The 24,301-nt window shown below is 42.2% G+C and overlaps 1 protein-coding gene across 3 annotated transcripts in view; it reads right to left on the bottom strand.

Annotated features, from left to right (window-relative positions):
* Window positions 1-18,169: 18,169 nt before the first annotated feature.
* Window positions 18,170-24,301, bottom strand: part of RTF2 (replication termination factor 2) — a 29,172-nt gene continuing 23,040 nt past the window's right edge. Inside the window, exons 7-10 of one of the 3 annotated variants that reach the window (XM_050907362.1) lie at window positions 22,363-22,417; window positions 22,194-22,286; window positions 21,030-21,032; window positions 18,170-19,625 (exon numbers count right to left, since the gene is read on the bottom strand). In XM_050907362.1, the coding sequence (XP_050763319.1) occupies window positions 19,441-19,625; window positions 21,030-21,032; window positions 22,194-22,286; window positions 22,363-22,417 (336 nt within the window). In that variant the 3' untranslated portion in view covers window positions 18,170-19,440. Of the gene's footprint in view, window positions 19,626-21,029; window positions 21,033-22,187; window positions 22,287-22,362; window positions 22,418-24,301 lie in introns of all 3 variants that reach the window. The other 2 variants (XM_050907360.1, XM_050907359.1) reach the window with 2 other exon arrangements.

Raw genomic sequence — 24,301 nt, 5'->3', positions numbered from 1 at the left:
GAATGGGAGGGAGGGATGAGTTCACGCTTTGCTGCCACAGCTGTTGGCCAGTGGTGGCTTCCTGGGAGACTGGGCGAAAGAGCCCAGTCTATTGACTTGGCTATATAAAACTCTGCACTAACTGGGGAGGAGAAGGGTCTGAGTACTTGCTTTTTTAAATCCTGAGCCCTCCCTTCCTAAAAGCCATGCCTCAGCTTGGCTCTGGAGAGCGTGCTGTGCCCATGAGCCTGGTCAGCAGTGAGGACCATGTCTGCACAGAAGCAGAGGAGAATTTACATCTTCAGCAGCCTCAGACCGGCTGAGCGTCTGCCACGCTCTGCTGGTCTTCGCCAGCTCTGTACTACCTACGCACGTAGGCAGCACGCCGTCTTCCTGTCCCAAAAGTTTGGGGATGCAATATTTCTTTGTTTATAGTGGGGAAGCAGGAAACATGGAAATGTAAAGCATATCTACAAGCTACAAACACCTCCAGCTCGCCCTGCCCCTGCCCCAAGCTGGCCAGATGTGATCTGGGAGCTCCAGGAGCCCTTGCAGCGCCTGCGACACCAATTCCCTACTGGAGCAGGCACACTGGCTCCGGCAGAGCAATGGCTGGCGGCCTCCCAAACCCACTGACACATCGAGCCAGTTCAGAGCAGGCACAGAGAAAGCTCCAGTCTCTGCAGACATGCCCAAAGGGTCTTGCTCAACACAGGAAGGCTGTGATGGCAAAGAGGTGATGCCGGCTCTGCTGAGACCTGGGCTGCAACCACAGCCTCATCTTGTCCCTTGGACATGGAAAGTCCCTGGGCGGAGGGTGCGGGCTGTATCACCCTGTTTAAACTCTGCAAGTGGATTGTGGCACATGGCTCCCCACGCACACACCTCGCCGGCGGGACTGGACCATGCCAGAGACCTTTAGGCTCCAGTCTCAGGACAGTCTACCTGAAGCATGCAATTGATGCTCCTTGTAATTTTACCAGAGCTGGTGCCATTGCAAATGCCATTCCCATCTACCTAAGTACAGATCCTCTCTTGAATTGTTAACAATGTCATGTAGCAATTTGTTACATAAGCTCATTAAGTTTTTTAATGTATCTATGTTAATAGGAACATAAATATGGAAATCTTAATTTCAAACCTGTTTCTGAAAGCATTAGCCGGGAAACTAGTCTGAGAAAAAGCAAACATGACCCAGGAATACCCAGGGATTTATTCAGGGTTTAGGTATCACTGTGATAAATAGAGCAGGAACGGGGCTGTCACGATGCCCAAGTTACACTCTTCTCTGATCAGCTCTGTGACTCTTTAAAAACACACTCTTAACAGAAAAAATTCAGTTACTTTGCACTGTTCTTCCTGTCCTTAGCCACACTACAGTCACTGGCTAATTTTATTTCTATTATTCTTCCTCTTCTTGCAGGTGCATGATTAACACAAATAAAAGGACTCCGGTTCTCCAGAGGAAACAATGACATTGACTGCAGTCCAAGCATCCCCAAAAAACAAATTAAAATCGCAAAATGCATTAAAAAAAAGGATTCAGCTGTATTTCATCCATATTAATTTTCTGCTTCATTTATAGTAGTAAATGCTTTTTCAGTGTATTCATGTTTGCCTTGACCCGTTTAATTTGGTGGTGTAACATAGGAGAACATTTACGCACCTCATGATCCTGCCCGGAAAGGAACAGGCCAGTTACTGAGCTCTCAGACCAGGCTCATCTGCTCTAGTCCTTCCACGATAGCTTCACCAGGAGCAGCTGTATAAGCTGTATTCATTATATAGGCACGTGAGATAGGTTTATACTGCTATTAATACATCACCACAACACTCTTAGTGCCTGCAGATGGAAGTTAACGTTTAATTACAATGGTATGAAGTTAGCTGCTCCATATTAATTCTCTGTGTAAGGCTGTGCTGCCAGAAGATGCCAAATCCAGTCTGAAGGCATCTGGGTGCCAGATGAGCAATTCCATGTCTACATTGACGCAAATTCCCTCTGTTGGTTCAATTTTATTATATTTTTTAAGGGGTCAATTGGCTGGGGTAGTGGTGAAGTGCATACTAGAGCAGGACAAAGCATCGTGCTGTTGTACATGCTACACCATGTGCTCCATCTCAGCAGAGATGAATGTGTCCTTGCCCTCCTGATGCTCATCAGATGCGTGACGCTGCATGCTGCAGCAGTGTCCGGATTCACTTGTAGCGAATGTGGCCTCAGGCTGCTCTTGTGCGGGCAGCCGCACCAACGCAGCTCACCAGTGCCAAAAGGGTGTGTGTGTGTGTGTGTTTCTCTTTCACCTCTTCCTTCTCCTTTTTTTGGGCTCCTAGCAGCAGGATCCAGCTCCTGGCACTTGTTGTACCCCTCCATGCATTGCTTCTGTTGTGTGAATTTTCTGCCAGATTAGTAACTTAAAGTGGCCCATGGAGGACTCCCATGGAGACCAGACACCCAGCAGCTAGCTCCAGTCTTCAAGCCCTCTAACTCCACAACAGTTTCTGCACTGCTGTTCCATGTCAGCCACCCAGGACATTAAAATGCACTTCCCTCTCCCATTGCCTTCCTCGTCAGGTAGAGGAGGAGGCTGTTTCTAAAACTCAGCTTTTTTAACAAACCTTTCAACGTGCCACAAACACTGTGAAAACCCCTTAGATAGGGCGTGTCCCTTATGAAAGATATGTATGTATTATATAGGGCACATAATTGGTGGCAGACTGTCCTGACTGGCAGATGAGGGTGGGTGAAGGACCGGGAATTGCTCCTGCTCTCTCACAGCCCCTGCCAGGCCAAGAAGACACCTTGGCTCAGCCCAGCCTGGTGTTGATTCAAGCCAAGGATTCATTGTCTGAGGCCAGAACCGGTAACAGGAAGGGAATGGGCTGTTCTGAGCCCTTTTCATCATTCTCGGCTTTTATAAGCTCTTTCTGACGCTGTGGCATTGGCTGGAAATACCTGACCTTAAACCCAGCCATTTCTAGCCATTGTATTTGTGAAAACTTTCTTCTCGGTGTAAGTGAGCCTGGAGCCACCGCTCCTGAGCCTGGAGCCCAGAGGGAGACAGCAGCAGGGGCCGAGGCATGCACTCCGCCTCTGCATCTCACTGCGGGGCTTTCACATGCAAATCCTGCCAAGTGCTCTGCAGCCCCCACCCCTCAAAATGGCCATCTTGTGTCATTGACATTGATTGTGAAATATTTCAAGTTGTTAATTAGGCAATGATGACCAATGGGAAGGGCATTTCCTGGCTGTTAACTGGAGACTCCTGACCTCAAGGTCAGTATCAGTCACCCAGGAATTATTAAAACATAGGAGGAGGAGGAGAAAAGCAGGCCAAGAAGAGCAAAACCCTCACCTTTTAAGGTGGCGAGTGCTTCTCCATTGCACAACCCAGCAGGGCAAGGGCAGGGACCTGTGCCTTACCTGCACCCGCGCTCAGGCTGCAGCTCCCTGCGCAGTTCTGGTCTTGGCCCCCTCTTCCAGTTACTTTCATTTCCCAGTTAATCTCTGTGGTCATGAAGAAACAGGACAGTAAATATTCAAGGATTATCTTTTCTTTTTTTTTTTTAATACGGCTAAAATGTGAAGATGCAATTAGCAATAAACTGGGCTCCTGCTGGGCCTGTGTGTACTAATCCCTCCCCACTTCTAAAGGGAAGATTTACACCTACTTTTCTGGTTTAAAATTGGGACCTTTCTCCCATTTAACTCTGGTGCTTGCTCTGCTCTCCCTTACACCCAGGTGGCTGCATTTCAGTACAATGGCTTCTCTGGGTTAATTAAAATAATGTGAATTACTGTATTTCCTAAGGGGTGACCATATGAAATACTGTGTTTGTGTTTCTACAGAGAGAAGCACCCGAGTGCAAACTACCTCTGGTTAGAGAGTTGCCAGCAACGCATTCACCTCTTCAGCCTGGCCCTGGGCCAGAACTCACGGGCCAGGTCTGAAGGACAAGTAGCAACAAAAATTAACATCCCCATGCCCTACTTATCCACACAGAATTTGGCAAATGAACACCACTCCAAACATACTTAGAAGCGAATGAAGAGCCAGAAGGGAGCAAAGAACCAGTCAGACTGACATGGGGTGGGAACCCCCCTCTTTTCCTTGCAGGGAGGATGCTATTGCTGCCTGGGTGGTGGCTCAGTCACTTGTATTGATACCTGAGTCACCAGCTCGTACAACAGCAAAGGGCCAGAAGCCCGACACTGCGGCTGGGGGACTCTCCCTCCCTCCTCCAAATCCTGCATATATTTCTTCAAACTTTTCTAGGCAAAACTCCTTATGATTGTACCGTGGTACACACAGGCAATAAAAATAAAAGAAATAAGAAAAGCTTATGAGCATGCGTGCAATTGTTAAAGGCAGAGCTGCTGCAGCTGTTTGCTCATGTGTGGAGTTGTCTAGAAAGATTTGCCCATTCCTAAGGACCTCCATGGGTGACCGCTCTGAGACCTCTTCAAACTACTAGTAGTAAGTGGTCATACACAGGCTATTAAGGACTAGATAGAAGGTTTTAAATTCACATGCTTAACCCAAAGTAGCTTTCATGGTCCAGATTAGCTTTTGGCTAAGGAAACAGTGGTAAGATAATGATATAGAGGAAATTGTCAGGTTCAGAGCTTTGAATGTTCAGACTTTTGGGGAAAAAAAAATAAAATTACCTAAAAGCTCAGCCCAAAGTTTGCAGTCTTTTTTTTGTCGACCTATCCTTGCCAGGTCTGCAAATAGGCAAGGATTACTGCACCCTGCTTAGGAGCAGGTAGAGTGGGGCAGCACAGAAACTCCATCCTCAGCAGTCTTGGTTAGAAGATGACAACCCATGGATCCTGCAGCACTGTCAGCTTTGGCCTGCAGCCTTAGCTACAACGTTCCTGAACTTTACCCGTGCTCCCAAACCAAGCTACAATCCTGGACAAGGAAGAGATATGAACACAGAGAAAGTCTCACCTCCATCATAAAACAAGCGGGTTAGCACTGGGTACCACAGCAGCTCCTTACCTGTGGACAACTGGACAACTCTCCCTAGAATGTTTCTCATCAACCAGTAGCCAAAAATAATATTGAAAAATTAATCTATTCAAGCAAACAGGTTTGTTTTTTTTTTTTTTACATAGTATTTCCTATTCCATTTCACCTGAGGTATGCTCTGAACAGTCCTGTTTAATACGCACCGTATCCAAATGATCTGTCAGATCATCTTACCTGGATGCGGGCGTGAGTCAGGGTGTTCCTCTCCTTTCCTGTCCAGCTTCATCTCCCATTCCCAGAAAAAGCAGGTAAGTCCTGTCTGGTGAACCCTGATTATTTACTGTGATTTTTCAAGCCAATCATGATATGTTGGCCCCAGAAGTACTAGAATATGAGTGGCTTTTCTGGAACACTTCTTGGGGATCAAAATTCACTCACTTTTTTCCCCCGGCTGGTATTATTCCCTTGGGTGGGTGTGTTAAACCAGCAACAGCAGCAGGAGAATGAAAGGACCTGTTATACTCTGGTGCAAGGAGGTTTTCCCATTCTTCATGAGGAGCATAAAGCCCTTGAAACTTATTAGGAATCATACAAAGCAGGATTTATATGCAGCCTAGATTGATGAGCTATGTTATGCTACCTTTTAAAAAAAAAAAAATCACAAAGCAATCCACACCCAGCACAAATCAGGGGAATAAAGGCTTTTAACAGACAGTTGCGGCTTGTGAATTCTTTAAAAAATATTCCATCCTGTCTCTACAAAAGGTTGGTGAGGAATTTACAAACGTCCTAATCCCCCTCTAATCCTTTAAAATGCCAAGCTGTGATCGCACATGCTGTTTTGTGATTATGTGTCTTCAAGGGCTTGTTTAGATACTTATTAAGAGATACCAACTCACTTTTGTCATAGAAAGCCAAAATTGCTTGATATGTTTTCGTTGCACTTTACATTCTTCTGAAAAGAAACATCAGGTCTGCTTGGAAAGGCAAGCCATCCCCATCCTGTCATCCATGCCACTGCCACAGCTTTTGGGGACAACCAGGAGCTCTTCTCCATGGAGGAGGCCACATACTTCAAGTTTGTTGAAGATGCGAGCAGAGAAATGCTCCTCTCCTTGCTCTCTACCTCAGCTTCTGCTCCTTTGCAAGTGGGGATAGCAATAGCTCATCTAATTTTTTAAAACATTTTAGGACCTATGTAGAAAAAGCTCTGGAGAAAGGCACAGCATATTATTACATTGTTTGGTGGTGCCTTTAGCAAGCACTTAATGGAGACTATGGCTGTTTTAAGTTGAGTGTGATATTTCTATGTGCACAGATAACCAGGGCAGAGCCGACTCTTAACTGCTCATATGTGTTTAATTAGAGCTGCATTTTTAATCCTTTTAATTTGTATCTCTTTCTTAATAACCTCAGCTTGGCAAAGGTTGAAAAGGAATAAGTTTCATTTGAATATTGGGTAAAACTTGGTAACAGCAGAGCAGATTGTTTAGCAAAAAGGTTACAGCATGTTCTTTAAAGACTATGGGTAACATTTTGGCTCCATTAAACTCTGTAGCTAGCTAAGCCTAGGTTTTCATCCTTTGAAAAACATTTCAGAGAAGCTTAATAAAAATACACTGGAGCTCAGTATATCATCCCAGCTTGCTATGGGAAGTTTAACTATATCAATGGGGTGTTATTTGCCTGTAATCTCAAGGCAAGTAAGATCACAGCAATATCAATTAGTTTTTGCAGCACAGTTCTGAAATCTTAATGCAATCGTGTTATAAGTTCACATTTAACTTTTGCCGAAAAGGAGGAAAAGTCATTGCAGACTATTGCAATACCTGCTGATGAAAGGGAACATCCTCAGAGGTTAAAAAAAACCTATAGGAATGCTCCAAGCTGAATTAGTGAAAATAGTTTCAATAATCGCCACATCTTGAACCCAGAGCTAATCGAGAGGAATAACCCTATTTCACAAGCACTTGCCGCTTTGTTTCAGATAAATTTGAAATTTCATTTCAGAAAGAAGACCTGTCATTAAATACAGCGTAACTTTAAAAGAAGAGCAGATAAAATCAGCACGTTTTAGTTGTAAATACTATCATGAATTTTACCCAAGATACTGGGGGACCTCAGCCCCTGCCAATATCATAGGAAGACAGACCAGATTCCTCAGCCAGATGGCTTCTGGTTTAGAAGAAACAAGGCAAAGAGATCATGTAAAAACACAGCGACTTTCAAAGTGACATTTTGGATGTATTGCATGGCATAATCTGTTTCTTGACAGTTTTGCTGTGCCATCAAAATCCAACATTTTGGTGTTAAAAATGACCACACTGGAGAATTGTCTGTGCCCTTCAGACGACAACCGTTCAAACTCCATCTAGAATACACAGATATTTGCTGGGTTTGGTGTATCTGACTAACTACTAATGGAGGCCAGTTCTCAGCATGTTTAATTTTGGTGATCTCCAGACACTTTCCAGCGGATCCTAGGGATCACCATATAGTGAATAAAAGTTTATTTTTCTTTGTTATCATGCACAGGTCACTTGGAAATAGCCCATGAACCCCAGAGGCTGCTGTAGCTGGCTGGAAACCAGCAGTGGAGATTAAAAAAAGGCCAAGTGTAAAAGCAACGGCTTAATTTGTGTTCTGGCAAATCGCAGCATCCTTATCCTCAGGACAACTATCATGCCGACAGCAGCAGCACAAGCTTACAAATAACCTCATTTTTCATTTCTGAAGGTGTAAGGAAATAGCCCGGTTCATAGACAATCCTCAACTCAAGTCGCTGCACTGAAGCTGCTCACCACTCCTTCACTTTTGATATGATTCAATATGAATTCTTGTTCCAGATGCAAAAGGCTCACTATTACTTTCAGACAGCATTCCCTCCCCTGCGAGTGCCGGTGCCTATACTTAAATTAAATATAAAGGCATGTCTCTGCATGAAACTTGTTGCAGCTGTTGCATATCTGCATTAAGTGATCTTCAACAGTCGTTGTGTGAGCAGCATGTCTGCACCACTTTGATTCTCTCTGACTACTCCAATTTTGCCTCGGATTGTTGTGGCCACATAGCACTGGGATGTTTTGAAATCAATAATCGGTGCTCTGGTCAAACTTCTTGCTCAACATTGCTCTGTGTCTGTGCTGTCCGTGTTTGATGGGATATTTCATGCTGGGTATTATATGATACTTCCCAGAAGGCATCAGAGTTCTCAGACGAAATTATATAGTTTTCATAATTCCTTTTGTTCATCCCATCACTCAGTTGTTTTCATATGGACCATTTTCTGACCTTGTTGAAGAACAAGGATAATCCTTGTGATCATGAAATGCCACCATCCTCGAAAAGCACACAAAGCTTACCACACCAGCGGAGGGTTGCAACGTCTTTGTGCAGAGGGATATAAGGCTATTGATACTTGCAAATACCCTGCTCCCACTTCTACTAGAAATAAGCTAACCAATGTGATACTGAGAGTTCAGCTGTCGAGGAGAACCTTTTATCAAAGAGATAAATCTCAGGGGGGCTTTTCACAATAAGACATACTGCTACAACGTTGATAGAGGCTGGGCTAATGAATATACTTTCTTAGGAGGTAGCAGGTAGTATGATCCCATCTGATGTCCTTGCGTTGGGGTGCAAAATAGTGTGTGACAGACACAGCACCTTCAAAATTACACATTTGCATGTGCAGGGGGCTCAGAGTTGTGTTCTGCCTTTCTCAGTACAGGCGGTGGTAGTTTGTCTGATCCTTCTGGAGTGAAACAGCAAAGGATTTCATTATTCTGGTTGTTTGGCAGTGGAGAAGTTGTCCACCCCGGCACAGTTGCACTGACAAGCGTATCCCCCAGAGAAGTATCCAGCGCAGAGGTAAACTGACAGCAACGTGGGCTGTCCCTCCATCACACCGGCAGTTGCTCCTAAGGACCTGCCTACGTCCTGTCCTTTCTGCTGGCCACCTTTTCCACTGTACTTCCAAAATCTGTACTGCAACTATCTACCCTTGTTAGTGATAAAAATTCTTTGAATACCTACCTGCCTTGAATTCCTTTTCTAGCAGTATTATTTAGACTGGCATTCAAGCCAACATTATCAACCGCACCCGAGTCAGAGCACGATGGCAGCTGTTAGGGAAGAAACGTGAGAGGAGGACATCTACTCACTTGCCCAGCCAACGCTGCTAAACCACTGTCTTTTCTTAGTTTTTAAATTATTTCTTTAAAGTAACTCAGTGCTGAGTGCTGGAATCTCTCGCAGACACAGCCTGGCTTCTCCTGGTCAAATTCTGCAAACTTCCCAAAGTTTGACCTGGAACTGCTCGGACTGTGCAGCACCTCTACCAGAGCAGTGGCACTGCCTCGCAAGCACCGCAGAGCAGGGGCAGGCGCACAGCTCCAGTGAGCCAGAAAACCAGCCAGAGCAAACATGGGAAGGGATCTGCAAGTGCTCCTCATCTCCAAGAGATACACATGCTCCTACTTTACTGATAAATCATCACAATCAAAGCCCATTTCCAAAGCAGAATGATAACATGTACTCAAATACGAGAGGGTTCACATCAAGCATTGCTTCCAGATGCAAACGTCTTTAGTTTGAGTGAACACCAAACGACCTACAACGGTGGGAATGGAAGCTAATCACCACTGACTGCGAGAGGTATGGGGAGTCCTAGCAAAAATGCAACCTGCTTTCAGCGGCAACGTGACTTCCACCAGGACGGCACGCTGCTAGAGCGCACCGCCCTTCCAGGATTGCGTTGTGCTGCCTCTTAGCAGAAGGCTGTTTGCTCAGACCTCTAACGCCAAGAGAAGACAGAAGCAAAATTTACCAGACTGTACCATGACCCGTTGTATCACATGTGGTCAACACGAAGGAACATGATAAAAGCAGAGCAAGTGCCTCCCTAAACGCCCTACTGCCTGAAATGGTCTGAAACCACAGGCTGATGCCAACAGCTTTAGTAGGATACCGACAGCTTTAGTAGGATGCCAACCTGGCAAGCAAGCCAGATCATTGTGCCATCTTCTCAAAAAATCCTTCTCTGCCTTTGATATGTTAATCCTGCAAAGGCAAATTCTCCCATTAGAATATAGTCCATTCTGGTCTCCATGCAATCTGCATTATCCAGTTCAAAGTTAAATTAAAAATCCCAACCTGTGTGAATGTTGCAATCACATTATGAAATCTGTAAATCCATTTTTAATATCTTAATGCTGCTCTAGTTGAAGGCAAATAGACTGCTGCATTGCATTTGCTTTACACTTTTTTAGATTCTCATGCACTAGTTAAATATTCACTTTGCGGTGTTTGCATTTCCAGTACTGCAAGACCCTAAAATAGAAGACAAGTTTTTCTTTCCCTCTTTTGTTTTTAAAATTCCATCTACGGGCAACTTGACTTGGGGATCTCTCCAAATCAAATGTGGAATACTAAACATTGCAAGGAGAGCTGCTGAAAACATTGCAGTGTAACACAGATGCCAGAAAATAGGATTTAAATGCCAAATACGCAGCTATCTGCAGGGTTTTTAGGGGGTGACGGAACCAAATATTTTATTGCATTTCGAATTTAAGATATATTAAATGTTGATTCTGTGAGTAGCTTGTTTTTAAGAAAGAAATGTTTGAACATAGCTGGAACGACTCAAGCAATGGGCCCAGCTCAACTATCCCAAATCAGCAATTTACAGAACATTACTTCGGGGAGTAGTTTGCGCTTTTCATTCTGATCTGGAATAGAAACAAGCTCTGAAGCACTGGAATTTTCTGTGGAACAAACCCTCTATTTTCTGACCAACTCTCTTTGAAAAATCAGTGTATTAAACAGTCAAATAAATCCTGCTGTTTTCACTTGAGAAAGTGCCCTATTAGAAGACGGGCACTGTCCCTCTACTGTCTTCTCCCTCTAGAGATGTTTTCCCCCTCTTTGCAGTCCATCTCTTTATTACTATTAGTATTTCTCCACTCAGAATTATGATGCATTCCCTGATATTAAGTGCATAGAAGCTACATATGTATGAAAACAACTGAGAAAGAAGGAAAGGACAATAGAGACAATAGATTTATCCTGTGATCACAGATTCTCAGGGCAGACACTGTAGAAACTTCTGCGCTACCCCGATCACATGCAGCAGCTCTTTCCGTACTCTGGACCCCTGCGCAATGCTATATAACATCATCTACGTACTGTTACACGGAGTTACAGGAAATTAGTGCATATTTCTGTAGGTGACAGAAGGGAAAGCTTTAGCAGTACCGTTATTACCTATGGCCATTTATTAAGCTTGAAAAATAGAGATGACTTACAGCAGAGTTAGGGAGTTTCAGAAACTTTGGGCAGCAGAGAAAGCGGTTAGAACGTTTCGAAGGGAAGAAGCTCAGCTTTGGATTTGCGAAGGTGTCAGCCGGGGCTGGGCTCGGCGCTGCGCGCCTCGCCTCGGCCCGGCTCAGAGCTGCTCGGCGCTGCCCGGCTGGGCCCGGCGCTGCCCGGCTGGGCTCAGCGCTGCCCGGCGCTGCCCGCCCCGGCCCGGCGCTGCCCGGCTCGGCTCGGCCGGGCTCGGTCCTGCCCGGCCCGGCCGCCGCCGCCGCCGCCCGCAGGGGCTTCGGCCGTCCCGCAGCTCCGCCGCTGCCGGGTTGGGGCCCGGCCTTTCCCTGGGCTGTACTTTTGGTGCCACCACATGGCTAACAGGACCCAGCGCAGCTCGTGGTTAGCCGCTGCAGTACCTTGGCGCACAGCCGAAGAGGAGGAAAGAAAAAAAAAAAAAAAAAAAAAGGAACAAACCACGCCAAGTGTCGGGAATAGCTACGGTTCGGTGAGCCAGCCTACCGCGGTTTCAGCTCCGCAACTCGTGCTGCAGTTCGAAGTAGATGCATTTTGCAGCACCAGATCTCCCACCCAGGGATGCTACAGATGCACCTATGCCCGCTCACTGCTTTGGAGGCTGCAGTCACCGGGAGCACACCCTCGTACGCATTTACAGGTACTTGTTCTCAGGTGGTTGGTGTGTGTGACACTAAATCTTCACTCGTTCAGTCAAATTCCAGCTCTTCCCTGCGGTTTTTAAACACAGGAGTGCTAGGACGGTGCTGCCTATCGACCTTGCCCTGCGCAGCTGGCGGCAGCCGCTGCAGCCAGTCCGACGGGTATGTTTGAGACTGTTTAATGATTCCTTAAAGAATGGAAACATGCAAACCAAATGAGCTATGAGTAGCTTAAATCTCAATGGGGAAGTAAATGGCTACAGCTTAAGAGATCCAACCAGCCCAGCATGCCCGCTGCTGACCACAATTCAAATGCAAGCAGATTCTGTTTCACTGAATTAAACAAGAGTGCTTGTTCAAATATTAGGAAAGCCAAGAAAAAACGTTCTTGGAGAAACAAATCCTGCTGTGCTAGATCAGCTCCATGGACTAACTAATCCGAGATTCTGTCCTAGGAGTCACCAGCACCAAGTATCTCTGAGAAAGGTGCAAGATACAGACACCTCATCTCATCTCCGAACCGTAGGGATATGAATAGTTAAGGGAAACATTTACAATAAATATTTAAGAACTAGGCAGTCTTAAGTGGACACCATGAAAGATCAGAGTTCAACTTCATAAGCTTGAACAGACAATGCGGTTTTAATGATTGAGTTTTCATCTTTGTTAGTGTAATTTATTGGTCTCAGCCAGATCCCAGCAGGGAAGACGAGAGCCAGCTTCAAAGGACAGGTATGGGCTTACTAAAAATACATGTCATCACATCAGGAATACTATGTTCTCACAAGTAACATGTAACGCAAAGCCTGACCGGCAGCTGCGGCTCGAACAGGCGGGATGGGAGCCGGGACATGGCACTCGGCACTGGACGTGGAAGGGGAATGGTTGGGGGGTGAGAAGAGCACAGGCAGGTATTGCGGTTGGCCTCGGCCACTGCTAATAATCATTTCCATTCATAAGCATGAGAGAGTCAAGTATTCCCACCCCCCCATTGCCATTTAAAAAGTATCTGACCTAATTATTACTATCCCTGTTGTGTAAATTCAGCACTTTGTCAGTCTGAATAAATGTACATTAGCCTTAACATGAGTTAAACAAGTTTAAACAATGAAGGAAGCTTTGTAAAGCTCCCTTGCTTTTTAACTTATTTGACACCACACTAAAGAGCCCATTTAGACTAAAGAGTTCAGCACATTTTGGGACCCATTAAATACCCAGGTTGAGACTAGATATTCCCTTTTTCTTTTTTTAATTTGTCCTGCCTAGTTGCTAAAGTCAGCATAATTGAGCAATAAGCTGCTTTGCATTTCTTTAGCTTTGTAGGCAAGTTGAAGAAAGCTACACCCATCCCGTCCAGGGCAGCCCTTCCAATGCTAATACGGCAAACCCCACTTATCACTGCGAAGTGGATACTAAGTGATTCCTCAGAATTACGTTTAATTAAAAAAGAGGAAACTCATGGCATAAAAATGTGACATCCATGACTGCTGGGAAAACTTACACTGCCAAATTGTTTCTATTTTAGGCTAACAACATATTTCTTTCCAGAGTCAAGTCAGCCTTTGGCAGCCCACGGAAAAGCATTCCTTGTCTTCTGTTTACAAATTACACTGTACCCTGATATGGACATCTTCCCTTCTCCAAACGTAATAATTAAGTCTTAAGACATCCTCATACAGTGGGGAAATAACTTACATGGGAGAGAAGGGAGTGAAAGATTGGACATCCACCCAAGACCACAGAAGGAAGAGGGAAACCCCGTCTTATCAGTAACATGGAAAGGAAAGAGATTGAACATCTTGATGTTCTCCACTGTGGATACAACTCTGCTCTTCAAAAGCTGCCACACAGGGAGCAAAATAAGTAATCCACACAGTGACAAGCTACAAGCCTATCCTGACTCAAACTGCCATCAAATTCAGGACGTGGCCTGGCAGATGGAGAAGGTTCTGCTGGGTGAGGCAGCCTGTCTTGGCTGCATAACAAACGCAAATCAGCCCCAAAGAGCAAAGAGGGCTGCAAAACCAGAGCATCGATCACCCTGATCATTCCCTGTTCCCTGCTCTCCTGATCGCCGTCAAGCCAAGCACTGTCCGATTTCTGTAGGCAGCAGAAAGGAGGTGGCAAATGAGAAGGAACAAGGGAAAAACTGGGCGGAAAAAGTAGTGGTGCAGTCTAACAGATGAATGCTTCTACAACGGGAAAGGGGTTTTCACCAACGCACGCCCTTAACTTTTGAGAAAACCTCTTAGAGGTGTCACAAATACTAGACAAAGGTTGAGTTCTGCTGGATGTGTTACAAAAAGCTGGCAGGGCAACCTTTTAAAAAGAGAATTTCATTTTACTCAATGTCATAACGAAATCAGTTCTTCCCCCAAAAAGATCTGTGGTCAATCTGCAAATTGAATCCTGTCACTGACCTGTAAAAGATATTTTAATCCACATGAAGTTAAATGCTCGACAAAACCACAGCTACGAAATTGTTAGCAGCACCTCCACAGTAACTGGGCAGTTGGATGGATATTTAGATTAAAATCCTGGCTTATAGGCAGAATTCCCATCAATTGCAGATGGATTAGGATTCCATCCCTCTTGCTCATTTTGAAGGTTGGTAAAGTTTAAAACACAGAAAAAACCCAACTCAATTATAATTTCTAGCTGTCAGGAAGGAATTATATCAGTTCCATCTTACAGAAGGAAATCTGCGCTGTCTAGCAGTAATCAGTTCCATATTTGTGAAGCCTTCCAACAAAACACTTTCTGTCTGTGATTTGTATTCATCTTAGGACATACTGATTTCAGACCCTCTGTGGATTGTAACGTATAAACAGCCCTTTTATTTTTAAATGCAACTAAGAAACTATTTGGCAGGGTCACCGCAGTTCTGAATCTGGAGCAAAATATACCAACTGCAACTGGCGTCTAGGCTGCAAAGCAAGCAAGACCGGACACTTAAAGACAATTGTGTTCGTTCAGTTTAGCTAAGAATAGGACATTAATAAGAAATATTTTAATCTAACAAGCATCATGTTTTAAAGGGAACTTTAAGCTTTTTTTGGTCAAGTTAACGGGCATGCGATGATCTCATGGCATGGAAGTTTGAGACTGAAGCAGAGAGGTTCCGAGATTCCAATAAAATCTCCCAACCATCTTAGCAAACCACATGCATTTTCCCACTGTACGCCTCTCAAACTTTATTCCCATTAGAGAGAAGATAGTTCTACAATTACTTCTAAAAAAAGTCAAGGGAAATAAAATTTAACGTATCCTTACAGAATGAACTCTGTCCCTTGAAGCTTACTATTCACTAACTACAGAATTTTATCAGCAGGATGTCACTAAATTCCAGTCTTTCCAGAACAGATACTACGCATTCCTCCTCTTCAACTCTGCCTTCCCGACGGCTGCTGGGGGTACTGCTTTTTGTCTGAAGGATTTTAGTCTAATTTTCTAGAGATTCAGGGCTGCTACACCCTCACTTGTACCCGCAACATTATAAAACATTGTTTAATTTCAACTAAGATTCAGAGAGATAGAAAACCCTTGAAGACACGCCAGTTTTAGAGGTCTTGTGGAAAAAAAATGGCTGGAGAGACAAGACCTCCAACAGCAACGCCCTTACAGAGGGATAGGCTGCAGAGCTTGGCGGCTGCCTGCCAGCAGGCTCATCAGCACACACCTCCAGCCTAACTGCTAGTAAAAAGGCACAGGAAGGAAGCCGATGGTACCAGCAATATGGTGAGGTCAGGAGATGCACAAAGAATGGAGGTACTAGAGGTTAGGGAGTAAAGGAGGGAAGTCACCTTTTACTGCAGCGTGCAGGAGCCAGGGAAGAGCAATCCGCCCCAAACCCACCTCTGTCAGCTCCGGGACGTTAGGCGTGGAAGGTTCAAGGCATGCGAGGTTCACTGTCCTCCGCGAAGACGAAAAGCCACGGTGTCAGCACCGCCGGTCCTCTTTGCAGATCAGCACATGGCACAGGCGAGCCCAAGTTGGTTTATCAGCTGCAGCAGGGCATCATCGCTGCTCCACAGCGTCGGAGGCTACAGATGCCGTTAGGGATCATTTGGGACAAGGGGAAAAGGTAGTTTTTGGATATCCTGTGAAACAGCATGAAATGTCACATCCGATTTGGTGTGACTAGGGAATAAAGCTGCAGTATCCAACACTGGTACCAGGCTGATCTCCGCTAAGTCTGAATGTGTGAACAGCCTCAGGTTTTCAGTTTTAGAGGTACCAATACCGAAAGGACTGAACGCTCTGCAAGTGTGCAGACAGACAGACAGTTCACAGGATGGTACATCAGGATATACAGCTTTACAGTCCCTTTTCACTGGCGCATATCTGGGCCAGGTTTCATGACCAGCATTTGATGATTGGGCTATGGGAAGGAAGTTGCTGAATTTCAGTCCAGTTCCCAGTGGGCAGGTTCCACATCACAAAAAAATTCCCCCTATTATACAACTGACACTAATTGGATCCTTTTTAAGCTCTTCAGAAGAGAGGCCAAGGCTTGAACATCATGGAAACAGAACTAACTGTTCTGTGTCTGCGTCTCCCCAGAACAGACACACATGGATGCAATGCTGTGGGAGACTTATGTGGCATCTCAAAAAATATAGGTTTCAGATTCCAAGACTTCTGCAGTCTTCAACCTTCACCAACATTCAAATTCACCTACATTAAAAGAAAATTAAATTGCCCTCCCCCATAAAAAGCAAACCACAACAAAGCAAACATCCTCCAGCAAACTATTCGCTTGAATCTATTAAAACTTGCCAAGTCAACGTTCCAGTCTCAACTGCCTAACCCAGCCTGCCAACAACAGAAGTGTCAGTTTTTTGCTCCTCTATTTTACATTAACAAAAGTCAATTGTGGCGATGAATTGCATCACATGCCAACAATATATCACATTCCTTCACAGCTGTATTTTGTAAAGGGAAGGAAAAGACCTCATCAGTCACTGACAACACTTCTATAAACCATAAACATTCTAAGAACTCCATCCACCAAGTCAGGATGGTAAACTAGCAAACAAAATCCTAACAAAGTGGCATAGCATGGACTATCAATTCCGGATAATAAACCCAAGTGTATATGAAGAATCTGTACATTAACCACATCACGGTAATCATGAACTTATTTTAATAGATGAGCAGGTCAGATTGAAAAAAAGAAGTCACTGTTATGCCCCAATGAGCAGCAAAGCCTGTTACCCTGTCAGCAGGCTGGACTGTGCCTAACATATTATCAAGGGAAGCAAAACTGCAAATTATGTTTTCTCTTATTCTTTAGCAAAGTAATAGCTAAATCAAAAGCATTAAGTTAATTCCCCTTAGGATTTATAACTGATTTAAACAGAAGAAAAATGCACTCCTATAGAACACTAATAGGACTTTAACAGGTATTGTCAAAACAGAATTAGACTGTAAATAAAGGCCCCACTATAGTATATCTTTTAGTGCAGTAATTTTCATTATCTGTAACTAACAAATAATAAAGCATAATAATGAAGAGGAAAAGAATACAGAACAGGGAGAACAAAGCTGATTACCAGACAAAATGCATACAAAATGTGGCTGAGTGCTTCCTGGAAGCTCAAGTAAACCTCAAACTGTTTGATGTGAAGTATATATGCACTCACATCTCTGGAAAACAAAAATGCTTACCGCTACATAAATTCTACAACAAGCCAATTTTTAATTACACCTATCAAAATAATAATAAAATCCTAGCAGTTTCAGTCAACATGCTTGAATCACGGAGACCACCTACGCAAATATAAACACAGCATTTGAATCTCCAATTAACTATTGCCAATTATAAATGGGGACACTTTAAAAAATAAATTATGAGGATAATTAATCATTTTCACACATAAAGGTAACAACGTAACATCATGCAGTAGTTTTAAAAGCCTCCTACTTTCTGCATTTCTATTCTGGTTAGTTTGCGCCAAGATTATAAAAGCATATTTTAATTTTAAAAGAGGAAGAGAGGAAGGTGAAAAGCTTTCATCCCTCCCTCTGGTCATTTCATGTAGATATTATTGGATTCAAATATTCAGCCACTAAATCATTGCTATGCAACATTAACATTTTAAAAGGATTCCTGCGTTTGGAAAAAAGCTAAGAATAAAAGGGCCAAAGGAAAGCCCATAAGAAGTTATTCTGTTCTAACACTGACAAAATGAGCACTTGTACATCTGTTCAACTGAACATGGAGTGTTATGGTCATATGACATGAGCAAGTTTTATTTAAATGAACGTCACAGGGATAAAAAGCATAAATACAAAAGCAGAACTGAGGGGCATACTATGCTTAGCATCTTTCTCTAATAAGCCATTAACAGTCAAATAGTTGTTTGCTGTTAAGAATTTTATGTCAGAAAATAAAACAATGTGTACTACAGATGTTGTGAAAGCAGCACATTTCAGTTGCCTGCAAAGTGAAACGTTCTCAGAAGTTAACTCCAGCCTTGCAAGGTTCCCTCCATCAGCCACCAATGGGTTTGACTCCCCTGACACTGGTGCCCTATCGCTTCTCCCTAGAAAGCCAGTTAAGATCTGCCTGCTCCTATTCTGTCACCACCCATTTTTCTCTCACCTTGTATTTTCATGTAAGCTGCTGCATTCAAAATGGAAAATTGCTCCTCAGAGATGTACACAGAACCTTACTGTTTCAGCAGAAAAGTAAGGAAACTCATACTTTTGTTCCACTCTATTCTGATCCTCTGACAAAAGAAAGAAAGCTCAGACCTGATACTTCTAACTTTAAAACACACACCCACAAAGAAAACCCCCAAAACCTTTTTGGGAAAAAACCAGCCTTACTATTATAGGCTCATCTTTATAGATAATGATTTACAAGCGAATACTCTGTTATTAAAAACAGGCTACAACAATATGTACAAGAAGAATGTTGTACAAACATTTTCATGATTATGCTTTCATATATTCCATCAAAAGGTAAATTACTTGAAAACACCTACAGAACCTCTAAGAAACCTATACTCGGTCTACAGAGGGCCCAGTTAGCTCGTAAAAAAGAAAAGCATTATTGCTCTTTTTACTGTCAGAAAGTTTCTAAAAGTTTGAATTTCTGTACTAATACGTTGAAAACTATAATTACAGTTGTGGCAAATATCAATAGAAGAGGACAGTAGGCAGATCCTTCTACCATCACTCCTACTACTGAGGACACTAGCTAGTGTGACAAAGAATGACAGCATCCAACTGGGAGAAGAACAATTTCTATGCAAATAATCCATCATTTTAGAATGAGGTCTGCTGATACAACATGGATTCTGATGATGTACTACTTATTTAACAGAAGTTGCAACTAACACAAGTTCATTAGTTATTCACAGGTTTATAAACAACTTACAAACTGAGTAATTCCAGATAACATCAGATTACAACAAAAGTTCTGTATCAGAGTTGTACAGAAAAAGCCTTAGGGAAGGAAAGCAGTAATAAATGTTACAATCAGGCTCATCATTGTTTCAGAAATAGTATGCTGTGTGAGTAATCCAATTGGAACACTCTTCCTTTGAACGTTTTGCTGAGCTGTGTGATGTAAAAATAGATTTGTATGCCTCAGATTTCTCCTCGCTGTCTGCAATGGATCTCTTCGTAGTAGTAGAAGAAGCCTTATTGACTTTTCCTGGTACAGATGAATTTCCATTATCTGATAGAGAAAAAGGAATAGAATGAAACATGCATAACAGCTTACAATTGATAAAAGTATTTAAATAAAGACGGAAAAAAGTATTTAAAAAAATAATGTGTACAGAGATGAAGTATATACGTTTTTTCAGGGCTAATGCAAATATATCCCATAATTGTACTCAACAGCAAACATGTTCCTAACAACAAACATGTTCCTAGCTTTTAGAACTTATGCTCAAAATGCATTTAGAAATCTTGGGGAGAGAGGAATTTTTTTCCTACTTGTGTAAATCCCTTGCACTGTAATTCAGTATTGACAAGATTTATTTCTCTAAGTGAAAAATGGCTCTGAACCCTAGTCTTAAGAAAGAAACACGAAAGTATTCCACCACCCTGAAGTATTGTTTAGAAATTAGCTATCAAATGACAAAAGCTAAACTTGTGACATACTGTCCCCAGGGAATCCATCTCCTCCCTTTATTCTTTGCAAAGTCATTTACGACCAATAACAATGGTCTGCATCATTGTATATTTGGGATAGGAAAATGCCCATTCCGCCGCTTCTGATACCATCTCTCTCGGTGTATTATATCTACTGCTACAAACCGCCCCCCCTCTTTCTTAACTATTTAATCTTCTCCAAAGTTGAAGGACAGTATTTTAAAAAGCATGTGCCAAGTCTCTTGTGCAAAGAAATGAATACATAGAAGTTTGTAGAAACTCTACATATTTAGTTTAACTTGGGCACAACGGCATGTAAATAGCTAGTAGGGAGCCCGTCTGAAAACACCCTTAACTGATTTCTGCATGTAGTCACAGGAATTATATGTGCAATCCTAAATCATCATAGATCAGACCCTTTTTATATTTGGAGAATGCTTCTTTTAATGCCACCAATAGTTGTCTGGAAAGAATTACCAAACACTGGATTTGAAAGAATGAATATGTATGCTGCAAGTTCAGAAACCTTAGGGTGCCATGTTCACAAATTAATTCCTATGCTACTGGCATTCCTCAGTCCATGGATTTTCCTTTATTTTCCCTCTCTCCTCTTAATCTCTTGCTGGTCAATATAACTGCTGCCAGAAACACAAACCAATGATCTGACATTTCAAAAGGCGTATTTTCTCTTTTACACTCTTGGAAAAGAAAAATACATGAAACATTATTAGAATTACTAGGTTCCTAAACATCCAAGAGCAATTATAATAATCTGGAATGAAATATTTTTAAAAGTGTACCCTTTATAAAAACAGACAGTAGGGGGCAGGTAAGGCATTGCTGATGGAAATTCTCCCAGCTTCTCACATAGTTTATCTACAGTTCATCATTTAACTATTCTCAGATTCTTCAAACAAATTATATTGGCTTTTTCTGTGGCTTTAATGTACACGATTGAATACTTCACACAGAAACATCAGACCCGCTTTAAAAATGTACCCATTCTTATACATCAGTATGAATTGGAGACATTAAATAACGTAATATATATTACATAAAGAGAGGGCACCATCCTTTGGACTAAAGGACTGCCAAGTTTACTCGTAGCTGCATGACTACTGTAGGTACATCAGTACATCCTGAAGTTATATTCCACTGCTCCCAGTGACACACAGCAAATTAGCAGCTAAAATGGAGGACAAAGTCAAGGCATCAGCTTGGGATATTTTAATACACTTCATTGAAATAAACTATTGAAATAAACTGCCGTAACAGATTTCTGACCACTTGTACTTTAGGAAAACAACTACTAATTCTCTTCACACTACCTCCTAGCCAATAAAACAGATATACCAAATCTTCGACTATATCACTGTGTGAATAAGAATCTCTAATCTCATTCATTCAAGTTGGTTCCCACCAACTTAAAGCAATATTGGAATGACGTAAACCAGCAAATCTGGCTTGTTTCACAGTGAAAAAAAAAAAAGCGATGTGGTGAAAAGTGTTTATTATTTTTATTAGTTATCTGCATCACTAAAGCACTTGCCAGTCACAAGCGTGAGCAGAGACCCTGTTGTTTTAGGTATTTTGTGAAAGTATAACAAGAAGTCAGTCCCTACTCTATGGCCTATTTACTCAGAGTATAGGATGATGGATAGCAGATGGGACAAAGGCAAACTGGGTAGAATAAGGAAAAACGGACAAACAGAAGCCCTCACACACTTTCTGTAGAGTCAGTTTTGTAGATTTTGCAGATTGTAAAGCAAAGCTCTGTTTTAAGAAAAAGTTAAATTGACTACAGTTTCTACTGCACAAGGAGATTTGTGCATGTTCATGAGGCAACTTCCTACTCCAGCTCGGAAAGGCAGCCTTTTAGGACAGACTTTTGAAAGAGTGGATTCTTTGAAAAAGTGAGCCACGACATTACGGCTCCCTTGAAGTCAGGAGTTCACCTTGTATTACCAAGAAAGATTAAAAAAAAAAAAAAAAAAAAAAAAAAAAAAAAAAAAAAAAAGAAGTGAGAGGGTAGCTTCTGAAAACTATGGTACAAAATAGCCAGAGAAGGATCTGTCCTACAATATTTTTTAAAGCAGAACTATTTGTTCACATTTTTCACATTTAGATTAAAGAAAAAAACACCAACCTGAACTTTTGGTGAAGACAATCTGCCTCTTTTCCCCAGAACTGGAATTGATACAATCCTTTCCATTCTTAGCCTTTGATGGACCTGGAGAACCTATGAAAAAAAAATGAAATCATGAATCTGCTTCATGACTCAGAAGGCTACACGTAATTTGTAGCTGTGACATTACCTTCAGCGGTATCTTGCTGAACAGCTGATTCTGCTGACTTACATTTCTTTGATTTCTGAAACAACACAAGCAGAAATCTGGTAAGGTACTGAAAGGATATACAATTCCCAACTTGTATTTGATAGACATACAATTCCATTTAGTGCATTTTTATGTCTTACACAGAGGAACTCTTCCTTTCGCAATACTGCTCCACACTTTTTGTATTATTTCTATATGGAAAAATAATAACCTTGGCAACTTTGAAGGCACCTTAAGGAAAATGGCACCTGCCAAAACTAAGCTGTCTGGATACGGTATTTTGGTTTGTATACTTTGCAGGGGGCGTGTGTATTATCATCATTAAGGTAATCTGATACTCTGAACCCACATGGCAGGACAGCAAATCGCACGACAGTAAACAGGACACAGTTAACTGTAATCAATAAAGACATTTTTCAATAAAAATTTCAGAATAATCCTGCATCTCATATCCACTTAATTTTATTTAGTTAATAAAAAATCCCTCCTGGTAACTTTCAATAACTGGGCCCTTTGTTGCAGGATTGCTTGGGAAGAAAAGATGAAAATAGTTAATCTAAATTTTTTAAAAGCACCTGTGGACCAGATTTTCCAAGTTAATTTATGTTTGTCCAGATTAAAAAAAACCACAAAAAACCAAACAACAGCAACAAGAATCCCATTACTGGCTTTGATTATATAAATGCCAAGCTGAAAAAGAAAGGTGTATTAAAACAGTCATTGGCATTATTATCACAAAAGGTGACTCTGTATACTTTCAGAATGGTGTACGTATTTCAAGAAAGCTACATAAACTCAAAGAAAATAAATATATTTAAATGTGTTATAAAAATTAGGAGAACCCTGCCGTCAAGCATATGATTAATGCTCGAGATAAAAATGCCATACCACATGTTGCTGCAAAGCTTAGCCAGAAGGTGGTGGCAGAGGTTTACTATTCTAAAGGCAAACTTGGCTCTCCTGGTATCCTTCAGTGTACATGAGAAAGCTCTTTTCAGGGTGCTTCCACCTTTGTTATTATGGGTGGATTTACAAAGAAAAGTTACCTCCCAGTATCTGGCATCTGAATTATGAGATGCTTGTAAATATATGTATGCATATATATTATACATAGTTCATCATGGGCACATATGGCATAGTTGAGCTTGAATAATTCTTTATACTAGTGCTAGCTGCGTCTTCCTTATGCTTTGTCTCACTGGTATAAAGAAAAGGAGTTTGTGCTTCCTGCTCCAAATACATCAGGTCCACTTAGACTGCTCCCCTAGCTGAGAGAAGGGACTGAGGAAGAGGTTTGAACAGCAGTGCCAACAGACCCTAAACTAGAAACTGGCTTCCAATACTGGGACTGGAGCTCACAGATCTCAGATTAGAACGAATGGTGCCACTGACAGCAGAGAAGACTGGTTCTAGCTGCAAAAAGATCAGCTGGTGCAGCAAGGCAAGGCAGTATTGCAAAAAAACCATCAGAACTTAAGGATGAAATGCAAGAGGCCTGCTGAGAGATTTGCAAATACTGTACCTGCCTGTTTAGTCTCCACTAAACAAACAAAAAATATTTGCATATTCATCTAAGGCATATAGAGCCCAAAGACGAAAGCATGATTTCCTTTTGTCTGCCACCATGAGTGACTGTGCTGACACCGTAACAGACAGAAATGCTCAGCACACTTAGGTGGTACTTCTTTATTGCGCAGAAGTTGGGGGCAGCACCAGCTTTCAGACTATTCCAAATTATTTGAACCAAAGCTATAGCTGCTTTGTTAGGGCCACCTTCATAATGAAAATCGAGTGCAAACAACGACTCTTTTTGGGGCTGATTACTCATCTACTGAGATTTGCAATATTCTATCATCAAATTATCTTTAAAACTCTTTCAAACATTTAATTACAAAGTACTGAAAAAAAAAAAAAAGAA

The sequence above is a fragment of the Gymnogyps californianus genome, chromosome 17, assembly GCF_018139145.2.
Source record: "Gymnogyps californianus isolate 813 chromosome 17, ASM1813914v2, whole genome shotgun sequence".
Lineage (NCBI taxonomy): Eukaryota > Metazoa > Chordata > Aves > Accipitriformes > Cathartidae > Gymnogyps > Gymnogyps californianus.
Note: the sequence above shows the minus strand (reverse complement) of the source record. Positions and strands in the feature narration are given on the sequence as shown.